This window comes from Hippoglossus stenolepis, chromosome 17 (genome assembly GCF_022539355.2).
Source record: "Hippoglossus stenolepis isolate QCI-W04-F060 chromosome 17, HSTE1.2, whole genome shotgun sequence".
Classification (NCBI taxonomy): Eukaryota; Metazoa; Chordata; class Actinopteri; order Pleuronectiformes; family Pleuronectidae; genus Hippoglossus; species Hippoglossus stenolepis.
In genome coordinates this window covers 19894157-19921793 of record NC_061499.1, presented here as the reverse complement: position 1 = coordinate 19921793, position 27637 = coordinate 19894157, and the positions used below count along the sequence as shown (strand labels likewise).

At 41.9% G+C, this 27637-nt stretch overlaps 2 protein-coding genes across 2 annotated transcripts in view; both read left to right on the top strand.

Moving 5' to 3' along the window:
- The first annotated feature begins 12 nt into the window (after positions 1 to 12).
- Positions 13 to 9134, top strand: LOC118124908 (replication protein A 32 kDa subunit). The gene is made up of 9 exons (XM_035183114.2): positions 13 to 4881; positions 4965 to 5017; positions 5124 to 5225; positions 7004 to 7117; positions 7210 to 7281; positions 7409 to 7516; positions 7836 to 7928; positions 8196 to 8293; positions 8717 to 9134. The coding sequence occupies exons 1-9, from the start codon at positions 4869 to 4871 to the stop codon at positions 8799 to 8801; spliced, it is 738 nt and encodes a 245-aa protein (XP_035039005.1). The 5' UTR covers positions 13 to 4868; the 3' UTR covers positions 8802 to 9134.
- A 16379-nt stretch (positions 9135 to 25513) lies between these two features.
- Positions 25514 to 27637, top strand: part of foxo6b (forkhead box O6 b) — a 44974-nt gene continuing 42850 nt past the window's right edge. The window contains exon 1 of the mRNA XM_035183629.2: positions 25514 to 26824. Coding sequence (XP_035039520.1) covers positions 26327 to 26824 — 498 coding nt within the window. The 5' untranslated portion in view covers positions 25514 to 26326. The remainder of the gene's footprint in view (positions 26825 to 27637) is intronic.

Here is a 27637-nt window from a genome sequence, read left to right as displayed (position 1 = left end):
CCGCTGCTGCTGCTGCTCCTCCTCCTCCTCAAACTGCAGCTTAGTCTCAGGCTAATCACACCACAGCTTCCACTTCGTCCTAACCGATCCACTCAAGCATGATGAAGGAGGCGAATGACCCCAAAAGTCCTCGATTCATTTAGAAGTGAAAGTAAAACCGTTTGTCTACAAATACCACCTTGGACTCGGTGCTAATTGTTACCAAATGCAATATGAGACATAACCCTGTGATTTTTAAAGTGTACATTTATCCAAAAACCCAGTCACCTCAGTATGTAGAATGTTGTGAAGCTGCGTGTGGCTTTAACAGAACCAGACTTACAAACTGATTTCTGCCTGGACATCACCACCAGCACTAATATGTACATCCAGATTTGATCCTGTTTTGGCATCAAATGCAGATATGCACTGAATGCTCAGGTAATACAAACATACAGTGTGGTGGTATTTGTAGACAAATATCTACTAACAAGGTTGGACTTAGGGGGTAAGAAAACCAAACTTTGGTGCTGGAAGATAACAAATAGTTTCCGTTGGTTTTGTGGGTGGAGGACGGTTTATCAGTTGATATCCAGCCTGCAGGTTCTTGTGTTGGCGTCCTCTTCTTTCACCCCATTGCAAACTTCAAGATAAGTGAAGACACACCCCTAACTAGAGAATGTAAAATGATCGTGACAGGCAACCTTTATTTGTAGAGAGCCTTAAACACAAACACACCCAACATAATGACAAAGTGCGTCACACAGTTGGTGACGATGAGAGCTTAGAGGATGAATCTGGTTTGTCAAAATTTGGGCAATAATCCTATTGATAATAACTATGTATTCTCAAAGTTAATTGACCCCCCCACTTTAGTTAAGTTATTGCTGCTGCACCTCTTGATGTTAATATTTTACAGATGGAGAACCCACGATTTAGCCTTTACAATAATTCCATACCACATAATCAAACAAACTTAAGCTGCAGATAATAGTTTCATTTGTTTAGTTTTTTAAAGAAATGCCGAAATTCTCTGGTACCATCTCCTTCATTGTGAATATTGTCTGGTTTCCTGAGTCTGTTTTGATTACAAATTGAATGTATTTGGGTTTTGGACTCTTGATCAAAGAAAACAAGACATTTGAATACATCACTTTAAACTCTCGGGAACAGCAAAAAGCCTGTTGTGGACCCTTTCCACTAATCTTCATTATGGATTCATCAATAATAACTAAAAGAGTTAATAATAAATGTATTAATATTTTATTTATAATAAAAAAATATCTTAAGTTTTAGTAAAACAAAGATACTGCCATTCAGATGTTTACAATAAAAACATCATGGACACATCATCAGTGTGACACCTTAGTCCAGGTGACCTGTGTTGACACGTTTCACGTCAACTTCTTTAAATTCAGTAAAACAACTCTGAAACAGTAGCCTCTGTGTTACACAGACTCTCACACTGTGAATGTATCAGCTGTGAACGAGGCTTATTCTAATGTACTAATGTAGCCCCACATAATAATATACTGAGCTAATGGTGATGGTCATTGCAAACAAGCTCAGGTTGTAAATGCTGAGATACGTGGCATTGATCCATGTCACGTACTTATACATGGTAATCACCTACTGCGTGACTCTCTTTAGTTACTGGAAGAGAAAACAAAGGCGTCACCCACACTCCTGGTTCAGCTTTGGGCTACCATAATAGTCACTGTGCACATGATAACTTCTTATGCGTAATGAGTTATTATTATGATAACTTTGGAAACACTGTTTCCGTTTAGAGTGTTTTTATATAATTTGTCGGCGAGTTTACGACCTGTTCATATTTTTTTGTGTTATTTTTGCCTCATCTTTCTTGATTATAATGGTACCATGCTCTGTAGGATACATACGATGTTATCCTAGACAGTAGAAATAATGTCCACAAGTCTGAAAACACCAGAATCATCAATAATAATGAGATGAAAATTTAAACTTAGTGAGCACTACAATGAAGAGGTGTGCTGTGTGTTCAGAGGACTCGCCCACACATGGCAAACAACCATGATGACAGAACTCGCTACGTTGCCTAAACATACATTAAATCATGTGAAGCGTGAGCCGCTTGAATTATAAGAGCAGTGGCATGAATATTCACTTCCTCGTCCATTTAGACCTGATTGAGCCAAAGCGGTGAGGCGTTCAGTGACAGCACTTTGATTTGGGGCTTTATATTTAGTCCCAGTAACTACAGTCTGCATCATATGGAGGAGCTCTGTGAGGCTGGACTGCGTGTGATAACTGGGTTGCTATTTGTTTATCAGGCAAACACAATGTCAGCCAACAGTCTACTTAGGCATGCAGTGCCTCTCACCTTCAGGGAAGAAGCGAGAGAAGACACCAGCTCGCACAATCCTCCATGAGCCAGATGATCTCTGCTCTTTTTCTTTTTTTCTTTTCTTTTATCCTTTGACACATAATACTGTTGTGTTTAACTTGATCTCCTTTCACTGTGTCACTGCTCCTCGTTTCCTCGGGCTCTGGATCTTACAGTAATCCCTTTCTTCATGCTTCCGACAGGCTAATTCTAAGCCTATTAAGTTGTTGCAGCACTTGGCAGAGGATCAGGCCCGGGACCCCTTTTGCCTTTCAGGTCATACATAATTTGTGCACTTTTGCAAATTTTACAAAACCCTGTAAAAACCAAACAGTCTTGGCTTCTTTGTTGCTCTCAAACTCTGGCAGAAGATCAGGTTTCCCTCGACTTGTTGCCAACATTTATCTGATACACGGCCTTAAATTCTCCCCGTAGCTGTAATAGTTTCCTCATGATGCGATCAAAATTTGCCTTATTTCACTTTCATTTTGACACTAGAGTGGCCTCATCAATATTATACTCAAACGCAGAATTGGCAGAGGTTGTGCTTGAGATGCACCCGGATTTACTGACTCAGCGAGGTGCTTTTTGGTATGAACAGCAATACCACGAACCAGTATTAAAATGCCTGCCTTTACTACAAGACATCTACGCTGCTTCAGACAATGTTGCGCTGCTTCAAGAATGTGATTTGTGTCTTCCTGTACACAAAGTAGGTCACCCATAACCTCAGAGCTCAAAGCCGAGCAGAGAATGACGGGGAGAGTCACTTCCGATTTGATTTCCTACTTTAACCCTTGTAAAGAAAAAAGGGGGGGGGCATTTAATTTCCTGTGAGGTTTGCCAAACAAATGCTAGATCTGTGGTATCAAGAGATGTCACCCTTTTTGATTTATTGTATTCAATTCCTTTGCACATGTGTAAATACTGTATATGATCAACGGGATGAACAAGGGTGGTGTACTTTTGACTGGATGTGCTCTGTTTTCAAGAGCCAGACTTGTTTGTAAATTGCTGTGATGGAATCAGTTTTTCTTCAGCTCTTAATTGCGCTTCAGTTTACTTCAATCATTGAAAAGTTGTGATATATTTACAGGTTAATAATGTCGGTGTGCTAGTGATAATTGTATGTTTTACATTGGCCTATTGTTTGTGATTTTTTGTCAAAGCAAAAGCTGATATACAACTTTGGTCAACTTTGTCGTCTTTTCTGTCTGGTACTGGACTATCTGGAAATAGAACAGTCTCGTTTTGAATTCTGGGACGTGAATCAAATTCACCACTTTACGTAGATCTGATCCAGGACCATCACATAATGTACCACGGCACTGTTCATGCTGTGTCCTGGGACTTGGATGTTTCAGTCACTGTGTGGCTCATGAATTTGTTACATTAAAGATGTTGAAAACAAGACCTCACCTGATGGGAGGCAGTTTGTTTTGGTGACTGGGAAGAAAAGCTCAGTACAAAGGATGTAATCATGACATAACATTCAATAAAAACCTTTAAAAAAAAAAGCATAGACGGAGCAGGAGGATGATGGTACTTGTTTTTGTCTCGCCTCTACTGGTACTTGGCAGTATTTTGCTCAGTGCTGTCACTGGTGGTCACAAACTATATTTAGGAAACATCATGCATGCACATCCCATAGTGTGGATTGTAGGTCTAGAAAAGATTTGAGTGTTCACAGTACAAATCTTCTGGCTGATAGAGGTTGGTTAAAATATTGCACATTGACAATTTAACACTCCATTAAAATGTGTTTTTTGTTAAACCGAGTTATTAGGCTGTCATGAGGCATGTGTTCATAATTATAACAATATGGCCTCATTTTACCTGTAGGTGGGAATAGTTGGTGTCTCTAAGCGTGGGCCCCGCAATACGCTGGAGACCTGTCCAGGGTGAGCCACGCCTCTCGGCTGATTGGCTCCAGCCGTCAAAGGATAAGCAATATAGCTAAAACATGAATGGAAACAATTAGTGCCCAGTAAACCATGTTGGGGAATGTTATTGGCCCCTTATTGATAACAGTCCCTAAACCTTATATGTTGCCAACCATCTGGTCAGACTTCTCTTCCACAACAAGTTTTATCATCTGCTCACTGACTGCAACGACAGGGTGTGTGTTGTTCCAGTGTCAGATGAAAAACACACTCTCACATTGGTATGAACAGTTTTTGCTCATGTCATTGTAAGATATTTTGAAGGGATACAATGAAGTTTATCAAAAGTGGTGTGAACATCTGCCAATCACTGTTGAATTGATGAATTTTGAATAAAAGAAATAAATGAAATAATAACTGACTTGAAATGGAGCATGTGAATGGGATTATGAGTGATTATTTACTCCTCAGGCTATTTTCCTTTGTCCTGCATTGCACCATGGGTAATTGTGGTAATTCAGATCACCTGAGTAGACCTAACAAACCTGAGTGTTGTTTACCTGCTGGCCTCTGATGGTCCTGAAGTCTCCTTATAGTGAAGAGCCCCTTTAGCTGCTCGTGTGACAGTGACATACTTTGTCATGTGGAACCAAGGTGAGTTTACTTTGCTTCAAACAATCCCTTGGTGCTTTCTAACTCCATAATGTCTTTTTCTTTTAACTTCTCCTTTGACACAGTTGGCAGTCAATCCATCAGTGGGACCCCAAGACGCAGTGCAGGGAAATGGAAGGTGTGTCCATCTTCTATGAAACACTACATGAGGATCTGAGGGAAGTGTGTTCAATATGTTGAGTGAGATCAGATTCATTAATTCTCTCACTCTGATCTCGCCACAGAAAGCCACTCTTCAGATTCTGCCCTGCACAGTGTCGCAGCTTCTGTCCGCGCCTGAAATCAGCAATGATACCTTTGCAGTCTGTGACCGTGAACTCAACCAGGTACGGGGACAAGTGGAATCTTGTGCGTTTTGGGGGGGGTTTTGTCTTTAACAAAGTAATGGACTAACTGGGATGTTGACCTGACTGATGAAACATCCAGGGGATCACGTGGGGTGAGGGTGACCCAGGAGGTAGAGGGTCGTCCATTCTTTGTTGCCCCTGTGCTGACAGTGTATGTAATAGACCAAGTGCTGTGTATAGAAGTGGAGTATGAGTGTTTGTGTGAAGGAGACTAGAAAGGAAAGTCAGGGGATCATCAATATTAAGGAAATATATTCCAAAATAGACATTGAATATCTGCAGCAAATAAGATCTTAAACCATCGAACACTACGAGCCACAAATGTGCTGAGGTGAAGTCAGAGTCACCAAAGACAGTCAAAAACCATAAATGTGTTTTTAAAATATAATGTATAACATATAAAGTAAATCCATTAAATAGCATTTGAGATTTTTAAGTGGGTGACTGATGTATTAAAAAAAACATTCTGCTAGTGTGGCTTACAATGGAGCCTGACTGCTTGGTTCTGGAAGTAAACATCCCATTCATTTTGTGAATAGAGATTTTGATCATCGGCTATAATAACTTACCACAAGCTATAAGGAAGCAATGTTAAATGCTCCTGTAGAAGCCACGAGTCAGTATGACATCAACTACATTTAAAATAAGTGTTTTAAATCGAGATGTCAAGGAGAATTACTACACAACGCACAATCCTTAGGTGAAGTAGCAACATCTCTGATTGGCGGAGCTTGTTGTTACCATGGAAATGTTTACCACAACTGCAAAAATCATGTATGTTGCGATTGCATCATTCACAGTTGCTCTACACTATATGAAACCTTATATATACATACCAAACACAAACTACAATATATTCCAACGCTATGTTAACATGGTTAAATTCAAGAAGAAGTGCACTGGAAGTCATTGGAATGAGATCATGTGCAATGGTTTATTAGTAGTTCCTTCAATCTTAAAATAATTAGCTACACATTCTTATGCCTTTGCCCTTTTTTCCATTTTCCAAAATAATTTTGCTCTGACTCAAATGTTTTATAATCACGATTTGTCTCGAAGCTGGTCGGCCTGGCTCCAGGCTTAAAAGTCTTTTTATATGGATTTTCTGAAACGTTGATGGATAAAATGAATAGGAAAGTGTTGCTCTCTATCATTATGGTATTTAAAAAAAAAAAAAGTGTGCAGCAACGTCCTGTCAATGAATCTTAAGTGAGCGACTGCAGACAATTCTGTTGTGCGTGCAGGAAGGAAATGTGCATTTGTTTACCGACTTTACAAAGACGGTTCTTTAATAAAAACTGGGACTCATATGTGACGTTAGCAAATTCCACCATGAACATCTAAATGCCTCTAGAGCTGAGCTGGAAAGTCGTGAACAGACGGTGAAACTCAAATGACTTGTTTAGTGACTTGAAACACAAAGCTGAGGACTTGGACTTGGACTCGTCTCTTTGGGGATTAGTTTGACTCAGGACTTCTTAGCCACGATTTGAGATGGACTTGCCCCCTCGTCTGCAACAGGGCCCAAGGTCCTCATCATTCACAGTTTAGTGATGCATGTTACATGGTTCTGTAGCTGTGTGTCCTCTCAATCCTGCCACATGAATCTTTAAAAGGGAAAACACTCAAATTCACACTCATGCTTTCCTAAGTAAATGAAAACGTTAACAATTTAATAAGCGGAATTCTTCAAAGGAGTTTGATCTGAGTAGAACTACTTGTGCTGATTTGTATTTGCTGCACTTGTTTTGCTGCAGGTGTCCGTTGTGGGCGTCATCCGAGGACTTTCCCCCTTCAAGACCAACGTCCAGTACTCTGTGGACGACATGACGGGTCCACCGTTAAATGTGAAGCAGTGGGTCAACAAAGAGGCCAGTGGCATCAGCTCGCTCTGTTCAGGGCCACAAATGGAAACTGCAAACTGCACCGTTGTGGTAAATGATCGGTTTCAAATTTCTCACAGGACTGTGCGGCCATGGCCGATGCTTCTCCTGGAACATACGTGAAGGTGACAGGAAGTCTGCGTAATTTCAAAGTGAGTTACACAAAGAACGGGTTTAAAGATGATTGGAGTGAAGCGTGAGGTTCTTTTGATTTGCTGTATCATCTATCTATCTATCCATCTATCTCTCATAACCAACTCTATTTTATTTTTGCCTAAGGGTCAAAGGTATTTGATGGCAATGAATATCCACTGCATCGAGGACATGAATGAGATCACATCCCACATGTTGGAGGTGGTACAAGCCCATATGCAGCTTACTGGGAAGGTGTGTGACCCTGTGGAACAGTGACAGGCTGCTTAATGCTTTGATTAATATTTATTCTTTTTATTTATATATTTATGATGTCTAATAAAACACTGTCACCTCTGTGTTTATATTTAAAAAAAATTAAGTTTAGTTGCACTTAAATTTAGCACTTTGTAGTTTGGCTCTTTGAAGCAAATTGTACTTACTTGACTTTTGCTGTTCTGGGTTTGTTACCTCATAGTTGAATGCAGTTATTGTCGCTTTGGATTAAATCGTCAGCTTAATGTAATATATATTTATATTTATTTCCTCATGTGTGTTCATGTTGTTATTCCAGGTGTATGATGTGAATATGAACACCTCTCTTCCCTCACTGTCTGGGAGTTACAGCAGTGGACATCCTAAAGGTTTGTCCACCATCCAGGACCAGGTTAGAGGGTTTAAAGGGTTTTTACTATTCCCTTTTCTTTCCTGTCACTTTTCTTACCTAAGTAAGAAAAACATGTGTCCGCTAATAACCTTAACAATGACTGTTTCTGTTCAAGTGCCCCTGTAATCCGTAACAGTGAGCCAGCATGAACAATACAGGGACACTGTATATGGAATACAGCTTTCATTCATATGAAGTACACCTGTGTGTGTGAGAGAGAGATCAGTTAACAGTGTTTGGGAAGTCATTTCTTGCTTCCTGTCTAAGGTGTTCAATGCAATCAGGAAGTCCTCTGACCATGATGAAGGCATCAGTTTGAATGACCTGAAGACTCAGCTGCATTTCCTCAGAATGACAGACATCAGGTATGAGCTCACCAGCACATGTGTTCCTATGGATGTTTTTCCAGGCCATGCTAATATTGAAGCATTTTAACATGCTGGGCGATAATTGACCATAACCACATCCAAGCTAACTGCAATGAAAGCAAGGCAACTTTTTTAATTTGGACTTAGCTAAAACTAAATTACAGCTTGGCTTGCGCTCAGTTATTTTTACCATGTCTTTGCTCTGCTTCTGATTGACCTCAGATAAAACTTGCTGCAAGAGCATATGATTTTAATTTGTATGTAGCCTCACATAACTGGTGATTCTGTAAACTTAATTGTTAGAAGGGTTTACAAGAACCAGCATCTGTCTGGGGAATACAGGGGGAAAATGTGAATCTTCTGAAAGAGGGAAAACCAGAATGGAATGCTTATATTTGCAATCTGTCCCTGTGCTCACAGATCCTCCTTGACCTTTCTCTTAAATGAAGGCGAAGTCTTCTGCACCATCGATGAGCATCATTTTAAGACAACAGGATATAACTAGGCTGCCCTAAGGCCAGAGAAACATCAACGCATCGCTGGCCTGAAACTACAGCTGATCAGAATGTAATGTAAATCCATCTTACGGTTGAATTGTTGTTCTGGTTAAATCCAGTCATTATTTATGAGCCACTGCAGCTAATGGCTTTGTCGGCTTTGGTCTAAAGCTCATATAGTTTATTATAGTGAATCATTTGTTGCCTGTTAGAAACTCCTGCATGTTCTGATGGATGTTAAGGCTTTGTTCAGTTTAACATTATTATTATAGTTTATTTATGCTCTGCTTTCTGAGGACCCTTTGAATGAAAGCTGCATATAAAGAATCATGTCTAAATCATATCTTGTGTCATTTGTATTTAAATTACTTTCCCCATTGAACTACAGGCCCTATACATCTAAATGCTACTGTAGGTTGTATTATTATCCTTTAGATCTATTTTTCCAACTAGGTTTTTTTTTTTTTGCATTTGAAGACCAATCGATTGAAGCACCTCAGTGACGAAATGCTTTTCAAAGGTGTTTTGGTGCCAGCATGCAACAAAACGTCCAATGCTTGAGTATCAGGCTTCAACTCAACTGAACAGCTAATGGAACACATATTAATAAAACCAAAGGGCGTTAAAATTGTTTTGTCATTTAAACTTCAGCACTGCTGCTAGGCAACAGAAATAAGGGCAGGAGGGGTTGGTGATGCCGATCACGGAGAGCCTCTGTAGACCAGCCCATCTCATTTTGATCTGTCTTTCATGGTCAACACAAAAGAGGCGGTTTTCATTCCCTCCTGAAGGGTGTAGCCCCTGAATTGAGACAACTATAGTTTTTACTATACTTTATACTCACTATACTTTCTTTTCTTTTATTGAACATGTATACATTAGCCCTGCTAGTTTGATTTATTACCCGATCAAACCTCCTTTGGCCTCCTATATTCTCGGACCAGCTCCTCCAGTAGCTGCAGATCAGACCTGAACAACATCCAGGAATAAGTTTTGGACCAGTCTTTCTCCAGAGCTGCTTCAAATCAGCCGCATTCTTGGGATGTCCGATGTGAACAGCTCTCTCTCCCATCAACATTTCAGCTGGATTAAAAACTGGGCTCAGACTGGGCCTCTCCAGAAGGGTGATGTTCTTTGTTTGGAGTCATTCGCTAGAAGATTTACTTTGATGTTTCGGATCATTTTCCTGCTGCATCACCGTCAACTTCTGCTGAGCGTCAGCTGGCGGACAGCCACCCTGACATTATCCTGTAAGATAAACATGGGATTTCATTTTCCCCTCCATGATGCTTCCTCGGCCAAGAGGCAGCAAAACGGTGCCTAATTACGGAGCTTTCTCCACCCTACTTAAGTTTCAATTTCAGACAGTTTGTCTGCCTGCGGACTGATGAATATCTAAACTCTGAGATTACTTTGTAACCTTTTCCAGTCTCATGAAAATGACAATTTTTCATCGTAGCGCTCATCCACACCTCTCGTTTCACTGATTGGACTCCTGACTCATTAGCTTTTGTTGAATACATTTTTACATAATGTAAAATGCATTGTATTTAATCATAGTTGTAAGTTAGATGAAGATCTGATCATATTTTAAAGGACATAGTGAATCCTTTGTTATGGTTAATGTGATGATCACCAACCAAAACATAGTCAAGTCGAACGTTGTTGGACTTGCTCTGGGTATGTCGAACAACTCATGGCTGCCCCCGCCCTGTTGGTTTACAGGGCAGCAGCCGCACGAGCGGCTGTTCACGGACGACATTCGCTGGTCAGCTCGCATTCACCATGTGGCATTTGTCTGATGACTGGAGGCAGCAGCTGCTCGGGACCGCGCTCTCCCGTGAGCTGGAATTGTCCGCCACACAGCAACAGTGAAGACTAGTGTTCAGCACCCAATAAGCGACAGATGACTATATAAGGGCTGACCAGAATGTCCGACAGCCAGGCGGCGAGAGTGCCGGTCCCCCAGCTGGAGACAGTTCACACGGTTACGTACCAGACGCGGCACCGCGAAGTGCCCAGCGCGGGGCCCGCAGCCGGCTGTTCACAGGGCATTGGTCCTGACTGTAATATCGATCTGCTTTCGTGTTGTACGTTGAATGCGGTAAATATGTCTTAGCACCTCTTTTCTCTCTCTCGGTGTTGTGATAACATTTTGGATTGGGAAAATAACCCAGGACAACAGAAAGTATGGGGCATATTTGATAATTAATCATATAAAAATGTAATTTATATCGTTTAAAATCATGGGGAGAGGGGAGGGCTGGCCATTAGCATTTAAACAGGCATCAAACAGGTCGCTCTTGCTGTTTACAGGTAAAAAGGGTGCTGTTTAAGATCCTGTGGTATTTGACAAGAAACATTAACCAACCTCAACTGGGTAAAATGGGCATATGTCCCCTTTAAAACAAATTTAAATGCACATAATTGAACCCTCAAAAAGGCTTCACCTACTTTTTCTTCCCACCTCCTGTATTCTCAATCTAGCAACTCTTCCATTGAGAGTTGCCAAGCGACAATATCGTAAGAAATGAAAACTGGTCCTTGGCTCCGATGTTTCTTTTTCAGCACAGGGGACTTTCATGGGACGAATACTCCTGGAACCACACAGGCCCCAGCAGGTTCCATTAAACTCCACCATGTACTTCTGGGGTCTATGTTCTGCAGCAAAAAAAATAACCCAGACCCAAAGAAACGCTGCACCAGGGGAGCTGAAGGCAAGGGAGGATGAAGAGCTGAAAGGCCTGCTGGGATTGCCTGAAGAGGAGACGGAACTCAACGTGCACAATCTCAATCTTTTGTTTGCAAAAGTTGGCTCTCAGCAGGGTGTTAAAAAAATTCTGGATTCAAAGGGGAATCCCTCTTTTCTTTGCAACAACTGAGTGTGAGCAGCCCCAAACTCCAGAAGCATTTGCAAAAAAAACAAAAAAAACTGCAGATCTGACGGAGCTGAAGATTGACAGCTGTAGGCATTAATAATTTATAGCTTGAGCCGGTTTTCATTTTAAACACAAGGCAGTTGCCTCAGGAAGCAAAATCCAACGTCTAACAAGTAAGAATAAACAATTTGGTTTTACAAATTTTAATATAATTCTAGATTTTTTTTGGTGGGGAAAAAAAACTATTGTCAAGCTTCTCAAGTTGATATATTTATTCATTGTGTTTTTTGGATGTCTGGAATTAAAACACAAAGGAAACCCCAGGATTCAGATTTAAAAAATTAAACTCAATCTTGTGTCATAATTAGCACTTGTAAGGCTCAACCTGTGTGAAACATGAACAACCGGATTGATCTTAATTTAAATTGAACTGAATATTATTTTTGAACATTTTGGATTGGAAATATGTATTTTCTTTTATTTGTGAGGCCTGAATATATATGTACTGGAAATAACTTTCTTGAAATTGACAATTGAAAGATTTGATGGATTCAATAATTAAATATTTTGATGCTGTAAACTTGGTGTCATTTAAATTTTAGCCTTAACATTTTAGTAGTGATTAAATTTCACTACAATGAATTCAGTTGCTTATAAGATTCCAATATTTCTAGTCATTATCTGCCTCTGATTTCATCTTGTGGTCAATGTTGGCATCTAAAAAACCTATTTCTCTTAAACCCACATCCTCAGCAGCTGTTAAAATAAAAAAAAAGGTTGATATCAAGATGTTGCTACCTTTACTCATACAGCTGATGTCATGAACAATAATGATATGGCATATCTCTTAACGTATGTACACAGTGTTAATAATAAAATGTGTTTGTAATATATGTTCACAAATTGTGAATACTAATATTGATAATTGATGGTATCAAAAGGGATAAGAAATGTGTTTACATTCTACACACAGTGGCTTTAGGTCAGAATATAAATCTGTGTCCATTCAGTCTGGAGCTGAATTCAAGGTAATGTCCCCAGAAAATTATAACTGGCCTAAGGATTTCATAAAGGCAGAAGAAATCTATTTAGTTTGAACATTTAATCTACCTCTTCTCTATGAGGTGGACCTATTTTATTATATATATATTTTCCTTATTGACCAGATAATGTGCTCCAGGTGATAGAGATGTGTGTATGTGTTGACAAACGGTTACTTTTACTCTTTACACCTTTTCATGTGGCTATTGTGTTTTAGGCCACCTGATACATTTAAGTAATATATAATGTTCACTTGCCTTTAAGCTCTGTTTTAGTCACCACCAACTCAGTTTCCAGAAAACTGCTCCCTGCTGTGGAGATTGTGGACTGGAAACAAAAAACAGAAACACACCAGTGAGCTGAAAGAAGCTAAAAGGCTTCGTAGAGCTGAGGTGAACTGCAGAGTTTGATGACTGTCGTCTGTCATCATTCACTGTGGAAACTAGACAGGCACTCAGTGGAGCGCATATATCCGCCAAGGCCCAACAGTCCTCTGAAATTCAGTCAAGCTGCACCGAAATTCTCACACTCATTGATATCAGTTCCCTGAATAGATCAGAATTTTTTCATCATGAATTATTAAATTAACCAACAAATGGATAAAATCATAACCACCTCAGCAGATCATTAAAAACTATGATCAATTTGTATAGCTCTAGTTTTCTCCTACTTATTTATCATTTATTTAATTTATGCAGGTTCTATATCTCACTGGAAATGTGATGTTTTTACATTAGTGTACACTGTATTAGCCAGTGTGGGGCAACTCTAACTGTCGTTGCACCCTTTTCTCCATTTTAGTCTTAGAGCTCTTTGTGTTTCTTTCTACACTTGTATGTTTTCTTCATCTCTCACGGTACGGGTTCCTCTTCGTTTAAGGTTTGTTTGGTGAGCAGATGATTTACTCATAAAAGTATAGGAAGAAAATGTCACACACCAGGAAAGCAGACATGGCTGTAATAGACGGTGACAAGGCCGTGAACTGTGGGTGAAGATTGACTTCAAATGAACTCAATAAAGAAACTGGTATTTGTGACAGTAACATCAATGCCCCCCCCCCTTCTTCTTCTATTTTTACACCAGAACGTGGCTTTCCATGAAACTGCCACTGTCAGATATTTATAAAACCCTAAGAGTGAGAGAGCTGTAATTGATATGACTTATTAGAAAATGACTATGCTTGATATTTGTATAATAAACTATAATCCATACCTCTCACTTGCTGCGTGTGAAATGATGTGGATGAGGATTAGCGGGTCCCTGGAGAAATCTCACACTGAGCGTACTTTACTTTCATGTATTCACTTTTGTCTGCATGCTGCCGAGGGTGCCATCTATGACAAAAAAAAAACCTCTTGAGAATGCTAATTAAGTTTTTTTCTCTGTTTGCAAACTGATATTGATAGCGTGTCTCCAGCACATGCTCAATGTGTCATTTTCTCGCCACGTTGATGAAGATATTCTCTGAAGATTTTGAGCACCTACCTGTTCTTTCTTTTTGAATTGTATCCTGATTGGTGACAGGTATTTCTTTTGAAATCGCTCGGCTCAGCTGTTTTTCTTTTGTTTGTTTTAAATGCAGTGTGGGGTTTTGTTTTATTGCGTTATTTTTCACATTACAACTGTGCTGTGCTCTCTTAACAGCCGTTAATAATTGTCCCCACCACATAATGAAGTGCCTCTGTTTCAGACAATATGCTGCCTGCTGCTAAGCAGGACTCCAGACGCCTGTTCAGCAGCAAAGCATGCAAGCTTAAATGTTGTTGTTTTTCCACCAGAGGGCAACATGTGTACTGTAATCCACAAACACCCCCCCTGACTCTCCTTCGCTCCACACTCAGTCTGGATGCAAATCACATCCTTTCTTTATGCTACAATTTTCTTCTCAATACTAAATGCCACTGACAGACTCTTATTGATACAGAAATGTCATTTATTATGAAGAGAAACCTCCTCGGTAGCTTCACTTTACAAATTACCTCTCAGTGGTTTTAGAGAATCAGGGTAAATGGAAAACTACAGCTTTGTTTCACCTCAAATTTCCACTTAATATGAGTGATTCAATAAACCCTGCCAGATTATCTTGCTTTTTTTCTACACTGGAGGCTGCAGTCTGTATTTTGCATCCATTAAATGAAACATAAGAGTACATTGTGGCTGTGAGTAAAGCGCACATTACATGTCTTCCACCTTTAGGGGTCTCTCAAGCTCTGCGCAGCCCTGCTGCCTCGCCAGTACAGATAAATGGCACCTCGTTAATCAAATCTGCATGAGTGCGCTCAGGTTGCCATGGCAATAATTATCAGAGCTGCCTAATTAACTTTCTCAATTGCTTAATGATATACGACCCTGTGAACTCCCTCATTTTTTCCTCTCTAATCCAAGTTGTTGTGTTTTTATTCCTCCATCTTAACTCCCCGGTGTTAACCCGTGACCGCCAAGATAATAGAAATGATGGAGAAATTAAATTCAGCACCACATCATTTCCTGGTGGCCCATGCACACCCGGGCAGGAGTGAACAGGTGGTGTCAGACTTCACATGCAGCACAAGTGCCCGTACTGAATGCCGAAGCATGTCTCCGACGTGTGTCTGGCCTGTACAGCGTGTGACTCACATATTTTGTCTTGTGCTGCGACCCCTGCGTGACAGCTGACTGAAGGTTGGGAGCAGCGGTCCCGTCGTCCCTGATCAGCCAGCCGAAACTCTTGAGATACACCGAGACAGGGGGAATCGTACCTGGTGACACCCACCCTGCCTCCCCTGTCACAGGAAGCCTCCCCTTCTGTCTGCCGCCTTCCTTTCCTGCCTCCTGTCAGCCTGTGGCCCCCTCACTGGCCAGAATCCACCCTGCCTCCAAGTTATTTTCAGCTAGTTTTTGACATCCTTTAGTCAGAAATGTAAAAGTTCTGCATGGAAAACAACTGTTTTGGGCCAGTACTGGGATTTGATTTACAAGTTGAGTGCTCTCTATAGTCACTGTTCAACTTGCCAAGAATAAACTGGTAAAAAATTGTGAAGTTTTTTGGCATTAAAATGCTCCAGATCATCAGTATCAGCCCGAAAATATCAGCTTCTCTCATCTAAAGCCCTTATTTGTGGAACTGAGGCTGCCAGAAAACTAACCTTCATGTGTTTGGTCAGTAACAAAGTTAAAACAATCTGTGGGTGCGTTTCTTTGACAAGTAAACTCTTTCAATCATTCAAAAGACTGTTGTCACTTGGAAAGAAAGAAACAAGTAGTTAGTAGCTATAAAGTAGCTATGTAGAAACTCTGGATCCTACATTTACCTTAAATATTGTGATCGTTCTAAACCTGCCTGTTAATGCTCAGGAGCTACTTCACAATTCCTTGTCATTAGTGAGTCCTCCTCAAACAGTTTAAAAATATATTGTAACTTTTTATTGTTAAGTGCTGGACGTTGTGTTCAGAGATTTTTTAATAAACAGTCTATGGTGCAGAGCGAAGTTAAAAAACTCATCTGCAGTGATGATCTTATGGTCAATGTTTTTTATAAAATCAAACTGAATTTGCTTCATTACTATCAGTTTGAATGGTTTACTTAAAGGTTCAGTGTGTAGAATGTAGTGACATCTAGTGGTGAAGTTGCATGTAGCAGCTGAATACCCCTCATCTCACCCCTCCTTCCAAACATGAAAGAGAACCTGTGGTAACCTTCAGTTGTCATAAAAACTCAAAAGGTGTTTAGTTTGTCCAGTCTGGGCTACTGTAACATGGCGGCCTCCATAGAGAGGACCCACTCCAGATGTAAATATAAAATATTTAAATATAAAGGGGCTATTCTAGGGTAAAGAAAACAAGCATTTTTACAATTTAGAGGAAACACACTAATGAAAACATCACTTGGATTACTTTATATTCAATTTCTGCCAATAGATCCCTTTCATCTAAATCTTACACACTGGACCTTTAACTGTTGTTATTTTTTCATAAATTGCATGTCGGCTATATTAGGGTTTATCTGAGGACTTAGAAGAAGACAGGCTCAGCTCAGTCCACACATTGAAGGCACACTGCCCGGCCCTCACTGACAGCTACAGGTCGCTGGGTGCCAGTTTTTTTCAATTTTTATTAATAGACTATTGAAAGTATCACACGTCCAAATCGCACATATTTCTACACTGCACTTTCCTGCGTCATCAAGAATACACATGCCAAGTGTGAGGTCGATAAGTTGAACATATGCACAGACAGACAGAAAGACTGATAGACAGACATTTGTGGAATTAGTAGGTAGATGAAACTTGATATCGTCTTTCATTAAACCCTCAGTGACTGATGAAGGCCCACATCTTTAAACTCAACACCAATAGACTATTTGTTACAAATTGTGAGTCTTAAGTCCCAGGAGACAAAGTCCATCACCATAAAGTGCTCCGAAAACACATGGAGACGTGAGCAGTTTTCATGAAAACTGGACAAACTCCATTTGCTGATGAGGATCATGTGATATCACTGAAGGCTCCAGAGATGCTACCAAACACTGTAGCTCTTTTCTCGACTTCCATTTCCAAGGTCAAGAATGAGCTCTGAACCTCAGCCTAATTTGTCGTCTAGCCCAGAGGCCTTGTTCGTGTTGCTCCTCTCTGTGAACTCTCAGTCATGACGGTCATGCACAGGCCATGTTGCACTGGAAAGAAATGGCTGTCCAGACCCACGCCTGATTTCTGGGATCAGTGCTGGGTCAGCAGACCGCAAGGCCTGGAAGAGTTCATGTGATTAAGTTTTCTGCAACCACCATCAGGAAGCTTTAAAGTACTGGGTCAAATCAAGCTTTGGCACACAAAAAAACCTTACCACCAATGTCTGCCACATGTCTGGCACCACCCGCTGACACAGTGTGATACTATTTCCCGTTTTATTTTTCCCACATAACTTCATTTCACTAAAACCTTCATCCCTTTGCCTTTTCTCGCTCAGAAGACCTACACATGCTTAATTGTACCTGCTTGCTTTTGTTGCCTCAAAGCCAGTGGTGGAAAGTGGCAGGGGAAAGATTATCTTTGTAACACGTCTGCACTGTATCACTGTGCATTTTTTTTTTCCTCTTGTGAGTGGATTTCATGCTTGAGAGTGCAATTTGAAATAGGATTAACAGTAGGTGTTGGGTAGTGTTAGCTAAACCACTTTATGTCAGGTACGGCTGAGAGAAGTCTGTCATTGCATCCGGCTGAATCCTTTCAGCACTCAACTCTGCTTGAGGGGGATTCTTTAAATATTACTAAAACTGTATTTGTATTCATCAAAGGGCTGTGAGGCAGGCAGGAGAAGCACACACGGTTGTGGTTTCTACCTATAAAAAGCAGAAGAAAGAATCCACGAGTGCAGTATTAGACAACCTCAACATGTACTGCCAATTTGGGAGCAAAATGCAGGGGGGAGGAAAAACCTCAAAAAGTGCTCTGTCTCTTTTTTGTCTCAGCGCCTCGGTGACATTGGGAGGCCACATGGTTGGCTGTGGCCCAGACCCACGGAGAGGATGCATTCCTGGGATGGCCTTCGGCAGAGTACGGGCTGAGATGCCCATCCCTCTGCTCCCACAGTTTCCGCACACAGCAGTGTGTCCCGCTAGGAAACTGTTCCAGCGCTCTTATGTAACTGGGGTTGGTTGTAAAGAAAAGGGAGGGCTGGAGGAAAGGATTATGGAGTGATGAAGCAAAAGAAGGGGAAAAAAGATGGGAGGTTGTTTAAGGCTGGAGACTGAAACAAAGTAGAGTACTGTAATTGACTTTCCCAAAGCTAGTTTATATACTAAGCTAGAGGCTCCCAATAGGCGCCATGGAGGTTCAGCGTGCAGGACTTCTCCAGCAGGTGATTCCAGTCCCAGTCCTTTTCTCTCTGGTTGCACATGTGCTAATTAATGACTTGCTGCTGTAGTCTTTGAAATAAGCAACATGTTTTAGCCTTTGTCAGGGCTCATTAGCACTTGCAGCTACATCATTGTTTTAAAGATTTAAAGCTGCACTAATTGGTATTTATACATTACGAACCGGTCAATTTACTTTGTGTTATATAAAAAAGTGATCACATACAGAAATTGCCCCTTTGAGAATTTGAATTCAGTTCAGCTCTAGCTAGGAATCGTTTTACTATCTTTTCTTGTTTCCAGGAGCAAAAGTTATCCTAAAGCCACTGTATGCTACCAAGATGGCAGCAAACGACAGACACTTACCACATTGAAGTATTGGCATTACCACACTGTATTTCCTTTGGATATTGGGCGGGAACATGATTCCATATATGTGGAAATCCTAGAAGGTCAAAGAAATTAGAAACCGACATCTGAAGTCTGAGATTGTGGATGCCCAGGTTCAGACAAAACTTTTGTAATGATATTTGGGTTTGGGTCGGGTTCTACTTTTTGGGGAAAACATTGGGCTCGAGTTGAGGTAGGAAATAAAAAACATAGGGCTTGGTTAATGTTAATAGAGACATCCTCTGCACCTAACTCCTGACTAGAGTAAGAAAAAATGTTTTTAGCTCAGAGCTGAACCTTGTTTACAACCTGTCTAATTGTGTGGGCATACAAGTTTCTTGACTTGTATGATCTCTCTTAAGCGCTGTTGCTGTGCTCCCAGGTCTCTGTAATTCGTTAGCGCATTGTGTTAATATTATCAATGATGGTCAAAATATTTGAATAAATTACCTTGAAAAGCTTCTGGTTCAAGCTTCTTAAAGGAGCTGAGAGGCCTTGACAGATTTATTGCCTTGGAGATATCTACAAGTCATAGTTGAGACTCAGCTTAATGATTAAATTAAGTGAGTCCAAACCTCTATCTCTTTCTTTGTGTTTTGCTTCATTATGAGCAGAGAAGTGCCCGCCCCAACTTTCCTGATTGAAGCCACCGGTGGCAGCAGACGGTGTTACTCAACAGTTGAAAGCCTCAGGGTTTCCCAAGGCAGGGAGTGGCGTCCCCCCTCCGCCAGTAAACACATCAATAATCCTGCAGGTTGACGGACTGGCTTGCCGGATAAGGCATGAAAATGAAGAAGGAAAACCTGTGAAGAAGAAGCAATTAGTGTTCACTCTCAGGTATACAGGGCCTTGGAATTGTAAGTGATGTAGTGTAAACCCTCAGGTGATCAGCCTAATGCAAACAACTGTCAAGTAAAAGAAAAATCAATTAGTTTCCCAGAAAGAAGTGAATTTTTCCCTTTTATGAACCAATTATAAAGTCGTTTTTTTTTAAAAATTCGCTGGACAGTATTCACAATACCATGAATTTAAAGGAACGGTGAGACATTTTGGGCTACATCCACTCTACTGTGGATAGGATTGACGTCTATACTAAACTAGAGTTTTAGAGACGCTTCAACAGAGAAAGTTGGAAACACTTCTTGCTCCGTTTTTGTTTGAAAACTGTGGCTGCATTTTAGTCTGGATGGGCAGAAATGACAATGATTGGATGACGTAGACAGAACTGCTTGCTGATTGGGTCTTTTCAGCCATGAAGTAACCTTTGCGGATTCGTCAGGCTCCTATCACATGACCGTCTTCCAGAAGAAAACAACAAACATAACCCTCGGCTACCAGTGTGGCAGGCTACATTGATAATCAATTACAAATGTTGCTGACCCTGTTGTCTTTAGTAAAAGCTATTGTGCAGTTAAATTTAGCATTTTACAATGATACAACTACTTAAATCCGTGGGAGATGAGCTGTTAATCGAGTTATCGAATTATCCAACTAACAACCAAATTCTTCCTGTGTACACCGGCACGTGCATGCCCAGTGTACATATGTTATGCTTTTTCAGGTGTGTTAGTATCGACAAGGATACAGAGTTGTGTTGAGATCATTTTAAGTTTGAAAATTTCACACTGAAACAAAGTAGAGTGGATGTAGCCCTAGACAGCCCTTCATCCCTGTGCGTTCAGCAGCAGTATGGTCAGGGCTGGGTGCCAAACTCTAGCACAAAAAACTGGAGGCAGGGGGACACAGCCTGGGCCTGAAGTACAAAAACAGGCCTCGCAGCAACTCCAAAGCTTCCCCTCTCGTGCGATGTAGAGACAGTTATGTAAAATTAAGACACTGTGGTTTCTGGGTTTCACAAGTTTCCATATTTACATGACAAAGTTGGTCATGACAGTGCCTTACAAAACAACCCATGTATTTCATGTAACCTGTTTTTTTCTTTTCGATCTGCCACCTTTATGATTAAAGCTGCATAAGTGGAAAAGGGGTGTGAATCTAAGTTGGCTATAAACACAACAATGACATATTATCACCTTATAAAGTTGATATGGTGAACATATTTGCAAATACTTGCCCTTTGGAGCAACAGTAACACTCACTGAAGTCAACTGTCTGTAGCTATTTGAAAAAAAATTCTCTTCTTATTGTTTGTGGGTAGGACTTTTGGAGTTTGCTGAGTTCAGCTGGAAATAAGGTTCATGAGAGTGATGAGAACCAAAAAGCACTAATGTTGTGAGCCGTGAAATTCAAGTCAATGAGCTGAAGGAAGCTGAAAGAGCTGATAATAATAAACTTGTAATACAATGTATTTATATGACTATTTTCTGAACAGTTACAAAGTGCTTAAAAGAAGGAAAATTGGAGGATGCAGAATGCAATGTTACGCAACTGAAGATATGTCCCTATCCACTAACATGAACTGGTGGTTGGCATCTTAATTAGTGCGGTAGACATTCATGAAAACCGTCCAATTAAAAATGTTCAAGAATGGCACTGAGGATGTTGCCTGCTTGATCTCAATAGGTAAGCTGTTGGACACTTTGGGGGCTCTAACAGCAAAGGCCCAGTCACTCTAATGCTGCTTTCAGACATGCACAGAACTCTGGATATTCTCCTGGAATTATCGAGAGGGGCTGTATGTGAGAAAGCAAATGTCCGCGTCAATTGCTCTGGAAATTCCACAGCAGGAAAATGTTGAGTGGGCATGTTGGTGTTTCTAACACGTGATGGATTTAAAACCGAAAAGAACTAACAAAAAAAAAGAAAACACAAATGTATCAGGATGAAAAGAGGAGTCTTTCTCGTAGAGGACACTAAGGAATACGTCAACTTTGAACGCTGGTCACCATCAGGGATCTGGGAATAACCAGCGGAGCTAAAACCTACATTGGGTGACAATTCTCTGTGGGTTCTTCATTTTGTGTGACCCCTCTCACATTGCACACACCGTCATGTGACCTATTGCTAATGTAAAAAAAATTGATTAGTGCAGCTTTATGGTTGGTTCCATCTGTGCATCTAAAGCCATAATTGGTTAACGTTCAGAAAAGATCATGGTCTCTGTCACAAGAAGCCTTAGTCAGGATGCTGTTGGTTCATGCACCTCAACTGCCTCCTTAAGTGATGTTCAGTCAGACAACTCACGTCTAAATGTTTATTGCAACAGCAGAACATGTTGGTGTTGAAATAATCGTCGGAGCCTATAGGATGCTAGGTTGCTGGAGGGGCTGAAGCAACTGGTTTTGGAGAGTGAGGTATGTCACATGATGTATGTCACATGATTGGAGCAGCGCAGCTCGAGTTGGCCTGCCTGAACTAGCTCGCAGGCGTCGCTCCATTTATGGCACCATGTCACGCTATGCCACAGTCAGTCATTATGTGTGACCACAAGACGTCCCTCGTCCAGTGAACATTAACTTAGATTGTTGTCAACAATGGATGCTGTTGTTCTTGTCAAGTGAAGACGCCTTTAGATTTGATTTGACTTGCACTAACAGTTTCCTTCTAATTTTAGTCTTTATACAATGCTAAGCTAACATTTCCTGGTCCTGCATAATGTTTGCACTAGATGTACAAATGCACTTCACACCACTCCTCTTGCCTGACTGTTGGTTTGGTGGCAAACATGTTTATTCCATCATAAAGCATGTGTAAACAGATTTTTTTTGTTGCTGTGTTGGGTTATTTGCTCTTCACTGTTCCCCTTCATTTGGGCATCAGTGGATGTCGAGCTCACCAGGAAAGAGGCATCTTGATGGAGGCGGCAGCGACAGTCAATATGCATATCATTAATACTAGATGCTGGGAAAATAAAGGGACAATGGATAAACATGAATCTCAGCACAAATCCAGTTGGCTGAAGCACTTAATCTGACAAATCATGGCTTGGCTGGGAATGAAACGTTGCTGTAAAAACATGTTGAACGAACTGAGCGTTCAGGCTCTTCTTGTAGTCACTTCATTTTTTTTTTTTAGCCACAATATCTTTGACAAATACACCCCGCACCCCACACGCATCCCCCCCCCGTGTGAAACCACATAATTCTCCGTCTACCTCATGCCGTGTCCAACCGTGTGACTCATGTTTTTCGTGTTTGCGCTGCGGCGGCACATCACCTCGCCGTGATGATGAGGACTTTGCTGTAAGCCACAGGGCTCTCTCCAAACACCCTACATCCACCCTGCTGGCACGGCTTCAGTGTTTTCATTCCATATGATAGGAGTCACACCACATTCCTGTTACAACTTCTCTGCGGCACATAAAAAATCTCCCCTCCAAGCCGCAGAGCCATGTGTTTTGAATTTTCCCACTGTTTGTTCCCATTTACAGAGTCTCTCCCCATTTCTTCTTCTTCTTCCGTCCCATCTCTCTCACTCTGTCACACATGCACACACTGAACACTGAGCGTCCGCCGCATTCGTGTTGATTGGCCCTTTTAGCCCTCATGAAAGCATTCCATTAAGGTGCATTTGAGGTTATGGTTGTCACTGACAACCGGTTGTCAGAGAGTGGCAGCCTCTATCAATGTTGGGGGTTTCCACCAGCGCTCACAGCACACAGAGCGACTATTGATGGAGCCTGGCTTTATGGACTCAGACCCACCAAAGGAAATGGTGTGTGACAAAGACGGCAAGTGGGATTTGGTAGTTTGAGTCTTTGACCCTCTGAGTTTAAATCATCAGGAAGCAGCGTTAGTCTCATTTGATTTTACACAGTTGATTTGCACAATTTAGTTGTGTTGAGAGAACTTCAAATAATTATGAAGAAAAAAACTAATAATAAACAGTACAAAGGTATAAAGCAAGTAAAATGTGTTGAAAATGTAGATGGTGGAAAAGTGGACACGATAAAGCTGTTTTCAGACATCAGACATCAGACATCGTTTTCAAGTCTGGACCCAAGTCCGCGGACAGTCTGCGGCCTTTCACATGAACAATGCAGCAGTAGATTCTCGGTTCAGACGCATTCACACAACAAAAGCTCTCCTGACATCTTTTGTCTCTGTCTTCTACGTGTTCATCCTGAGATATTTATATTATTTTTGTTTTTTTCATTTTTCCGGAGAATCAGTGCGTTCAGAGAGTTCAGTGCACGTCTGAAAGTAGTTTAAGGAAAGTGAAGGGAAAGCTACCACTTAGTCTTCTGATTGGAGGAAACAGGGTCAACATGAAGTCCCTCCACTAGAGTTCCTGGGTTGAAAAAAAGGCCTGGTTCTGGAAGGTGGTACTTTTTGATTGTCATGGAACTAAGCTGCAACGCTGAACATCTCTGAAACCACGATGTGACAATTTGAGTTTTAGTTCCTTCATTTTGTGCCTGCGATTCCATCATATTTGATCAAAAAGGAACATTTGAGGATGATGAGGACATGTTCTCAAATAATAACTTTTCTTTTTTAATTAAAACAGATTTTTTTATTAGGGTGAGGAGGTCCTTTTTATTAAATAAAAAACACAATTTCTCTCTCACCTTAACTACGTGTTTTTAATCCCTGACCACTTCTTAGCCTCCTTAGTCTGTCTCTATACTTATGTGCCGATAATGTCTAAAACAAAAAATCGTTCAATTATAATAGATGTAAATATTGAAAAAAGCGACAAAACATCAGGGATCACACCTCAGGGTTTTATTCAATATTGATGTTCTTGTCAGTAAAAATGTTCACAGTATGTTATACACTTATTCCCTATTCTCAACCACTGGATATCTTTAAATTGTGAATCTTTTAGGCCAACTAAATGTCAAACAAATTAAAGCATATTCCTGTGAGCGTGGAGAAGGCTTTGAAACAGCATTTGCACATTAGAAAAAGTATAAATATATAACTCTGAATAAATTAAATATGAAAATAGAAACTTCCATGTGGTGATGGGGGGTGAATCTGAGGACTCATGACCCCAGGATCTTTCAAATCCTGGCAGAGGCTCTGAATGGAAGAAAGCATTCAGGACACATGGAGCCATGCCTTGCTTATGGATTACTACATTAGAAAACTCATTAATGTTGACCAAAGGTCGTCATAAATGATAAATAACATAATTCAAGGCTGCATCTCATGAAGCTGTAGGCTGCCTCATCAAACCAAAATGCATGGAAACGTATAACCTTCGTGAGGGTTTGCAGATGAAGTGCAGGCTCTTGCTTTTTGGAATTTCTTTCACGGCACAGTCAGGCAGAAATTCAAATGTTCAGACATATTAAAAGCCACGGGTTTCTTTGAACAGGCTCTTATTGATTGATTTGATGCACAATCTATTGCTGATTAGCCCAAAAATAAGAATGCACACAAAGCATTGGAAGTAAACTGATTACAAGTGATTTCAAACTCAAGAAAAACGGTCTGTGATGAAAGCATTTGGCTGACTTTGTCTCAATATGAATGACTATAGCTTGGAAAATTGTATTGTTTGGTGTTCACATACACACACAGGCACACACGCACACACGCACGCACACACACTCCTCCTCCTCTGGAAAACCTGTTCTGGAGGGAGTGACTTGATCCAGGCGGCGTCCAATTATATGGAGGCAGCACTTATTCCACTTTATTTCAGGCTCCAGTTAAGTGGCATGAAGCCTTCAGAGACACACGGCTTGTAAGTGTGAGGGCAGAGCAGTGCGCGCAGAGGCGATACCCATGTGACATGTGAACAGAAAGCTGCAGACAAAAGGTAGAAAAGCTCTGCTCCAGTGTGCAGGGAGAGCGTCTGGCTGCGTTCAGAGGAGACGCGGAGGATGCTCCACGTCGAATCCACGAGGGGCTCCTTCTCCCGTCTGGAAATCCACGGCACCGTATAAATGATTCATTAGCGCCTGCTTCCCCACGTTTTCCATGGGAGCAATTGCGCTCGCGGTGAGTTCCAGCTGAAGCCAGTGTGCAGCGGGAACTGGGACCAGAGGGCTGGAGGGGAAAACTGCGAAGTCAATTAATTGAGGGGAGTTTGATGCGCCCCTGCTTTTCACCTGCCCTGGACCTCGTCCGTCAGACGGGATCAACTGTTGCTGCAGCCGGAGCGAGCGCAACACACGTCCTCCAAGTGTGTCCGCCTCTCATCATGGATGTGTGGCCGTCCCCTGCTCCCCCCGCATGCAGCCTCACAGCCGGCGTTGTGCAATTAACATGGAAGAGAGACTGATACTGTTGTTGGTGCCTCGGATACACCTTCCTCTGTCCTGATGGGATGCCACATTGTTGCGCTGAGGAGAATGAGAATATCCCACACCGCTGCCGGCTCTGTCATACTGGTTCACCAGCTCTGTGTGTGAAGCAACACATTTTGATTCTTTTTCTTTGCGCAATTAAGGGACCACTTAGGGCTTTCTGAACTCACTGGCCCACGTCAACAGTGCTTTTGTTGTTATAGTGACCTTGCCCGGCTGTGACATCAGTTCAACATGCTGATGATGATGGAGAACAGCGGCATGGATGCGCATCAGGTTGATATCGATTCGGAATTTGAGCCCCACGGTCGGTCGCGGTCGTGCACCTGGCCGCTGCCGTGTCCGGAGGATTTCCCCGGGGGAGAGGAGGCGAGCCGGGGTCTGGCCCTGGCGTCGGTCAAAGTGGAGCAGTACAACGTGCCCGCGTGCCGGGCCGAGAGAAAAGGCGGCGCGCCGGCGGAGATCAAGCATCCAGCCGGCGCCCCGGCCCCGGTGGTCGCCGCTCCCGCCTGCATGTCCGGGGCTGCGCTTGACGTGGCCGGCCAGCTGCGCAAAGCCAAGTCCTCCCGGCGGAACGCGTGGGGGAACCTGTCGTACGCCGACCTCATCACCCGTGCCATCGAGAGCACCCCGGAGAAGAGACTCACCCTGTCCCAGATTTATGACTGGATGGTTCGCTTTGTTCCTTATTTCAAGGATAAAGGCGACAGCAACAGTTCAGCCGGATGGAAGGTAGGCCACATGCAAGAATTCTCTCGCACCACATGCTGAAGGTTTGAGTGGAGAAGCTGCACTATGTTTAGCCTCAGCCAGAGTCTGCAGCAAAACTCCTTTTCTGCATATTTGAAAGCCACATAATTGACCCTTGGTTCCAACAATTTATGTCAGTGGCGTGTCCCCGTGTCACTCCGCAGCGCGGTGTGTGGAAAGGGGCGGTGAGCGTGGTTGGATGAGGGTTCACTGGGTTCATCGTATTTGGGGATCGCAGCCTGTGCTCATAGGGGAAAGCCACACGGAGTCAAAACGCCGTCTCCCCACGGTTCCCTTCGGATAGGCACCTATTACGCGCCGTGACGCATTCGTAAAGTGTCTGGTTTCGAGCCTGTGTTTCTGTGTTAGTTACCGGGTCACACCGGGGACAGAGTGTGCCTCCGGTCCGATTTGCAGCTCCTCGGCTGGAGCGTGCACCCACGCCTCCGGTTGGGCGCTCGGGATAAAGCGTTTGGAGCCACCCCGCCCCCCTGCCATCCATTGTGCGCACGTTGAATTACGCACAGGCTGGCGAAAGCATGGCACAAGGCGAGGGGCTTAAAAGGACAATAACAAGAGATGATGACATGGGGTGTCACAGCAAACAGATGTAACCCCAGATTATCCCTTAAATTCAAATTAATATGAGGTTAATCTAATAGATTGGTTGTTGTAATCTACTTAAGTTTACCACTCATTCTATGAGGATTAAAAATCTTTTGTTTCCAAGCCCGTTACTGTAGCTCCACCTCGCACTCTTATTTATGTTTGACGAAGTCTTTCTTATGCCTCCTA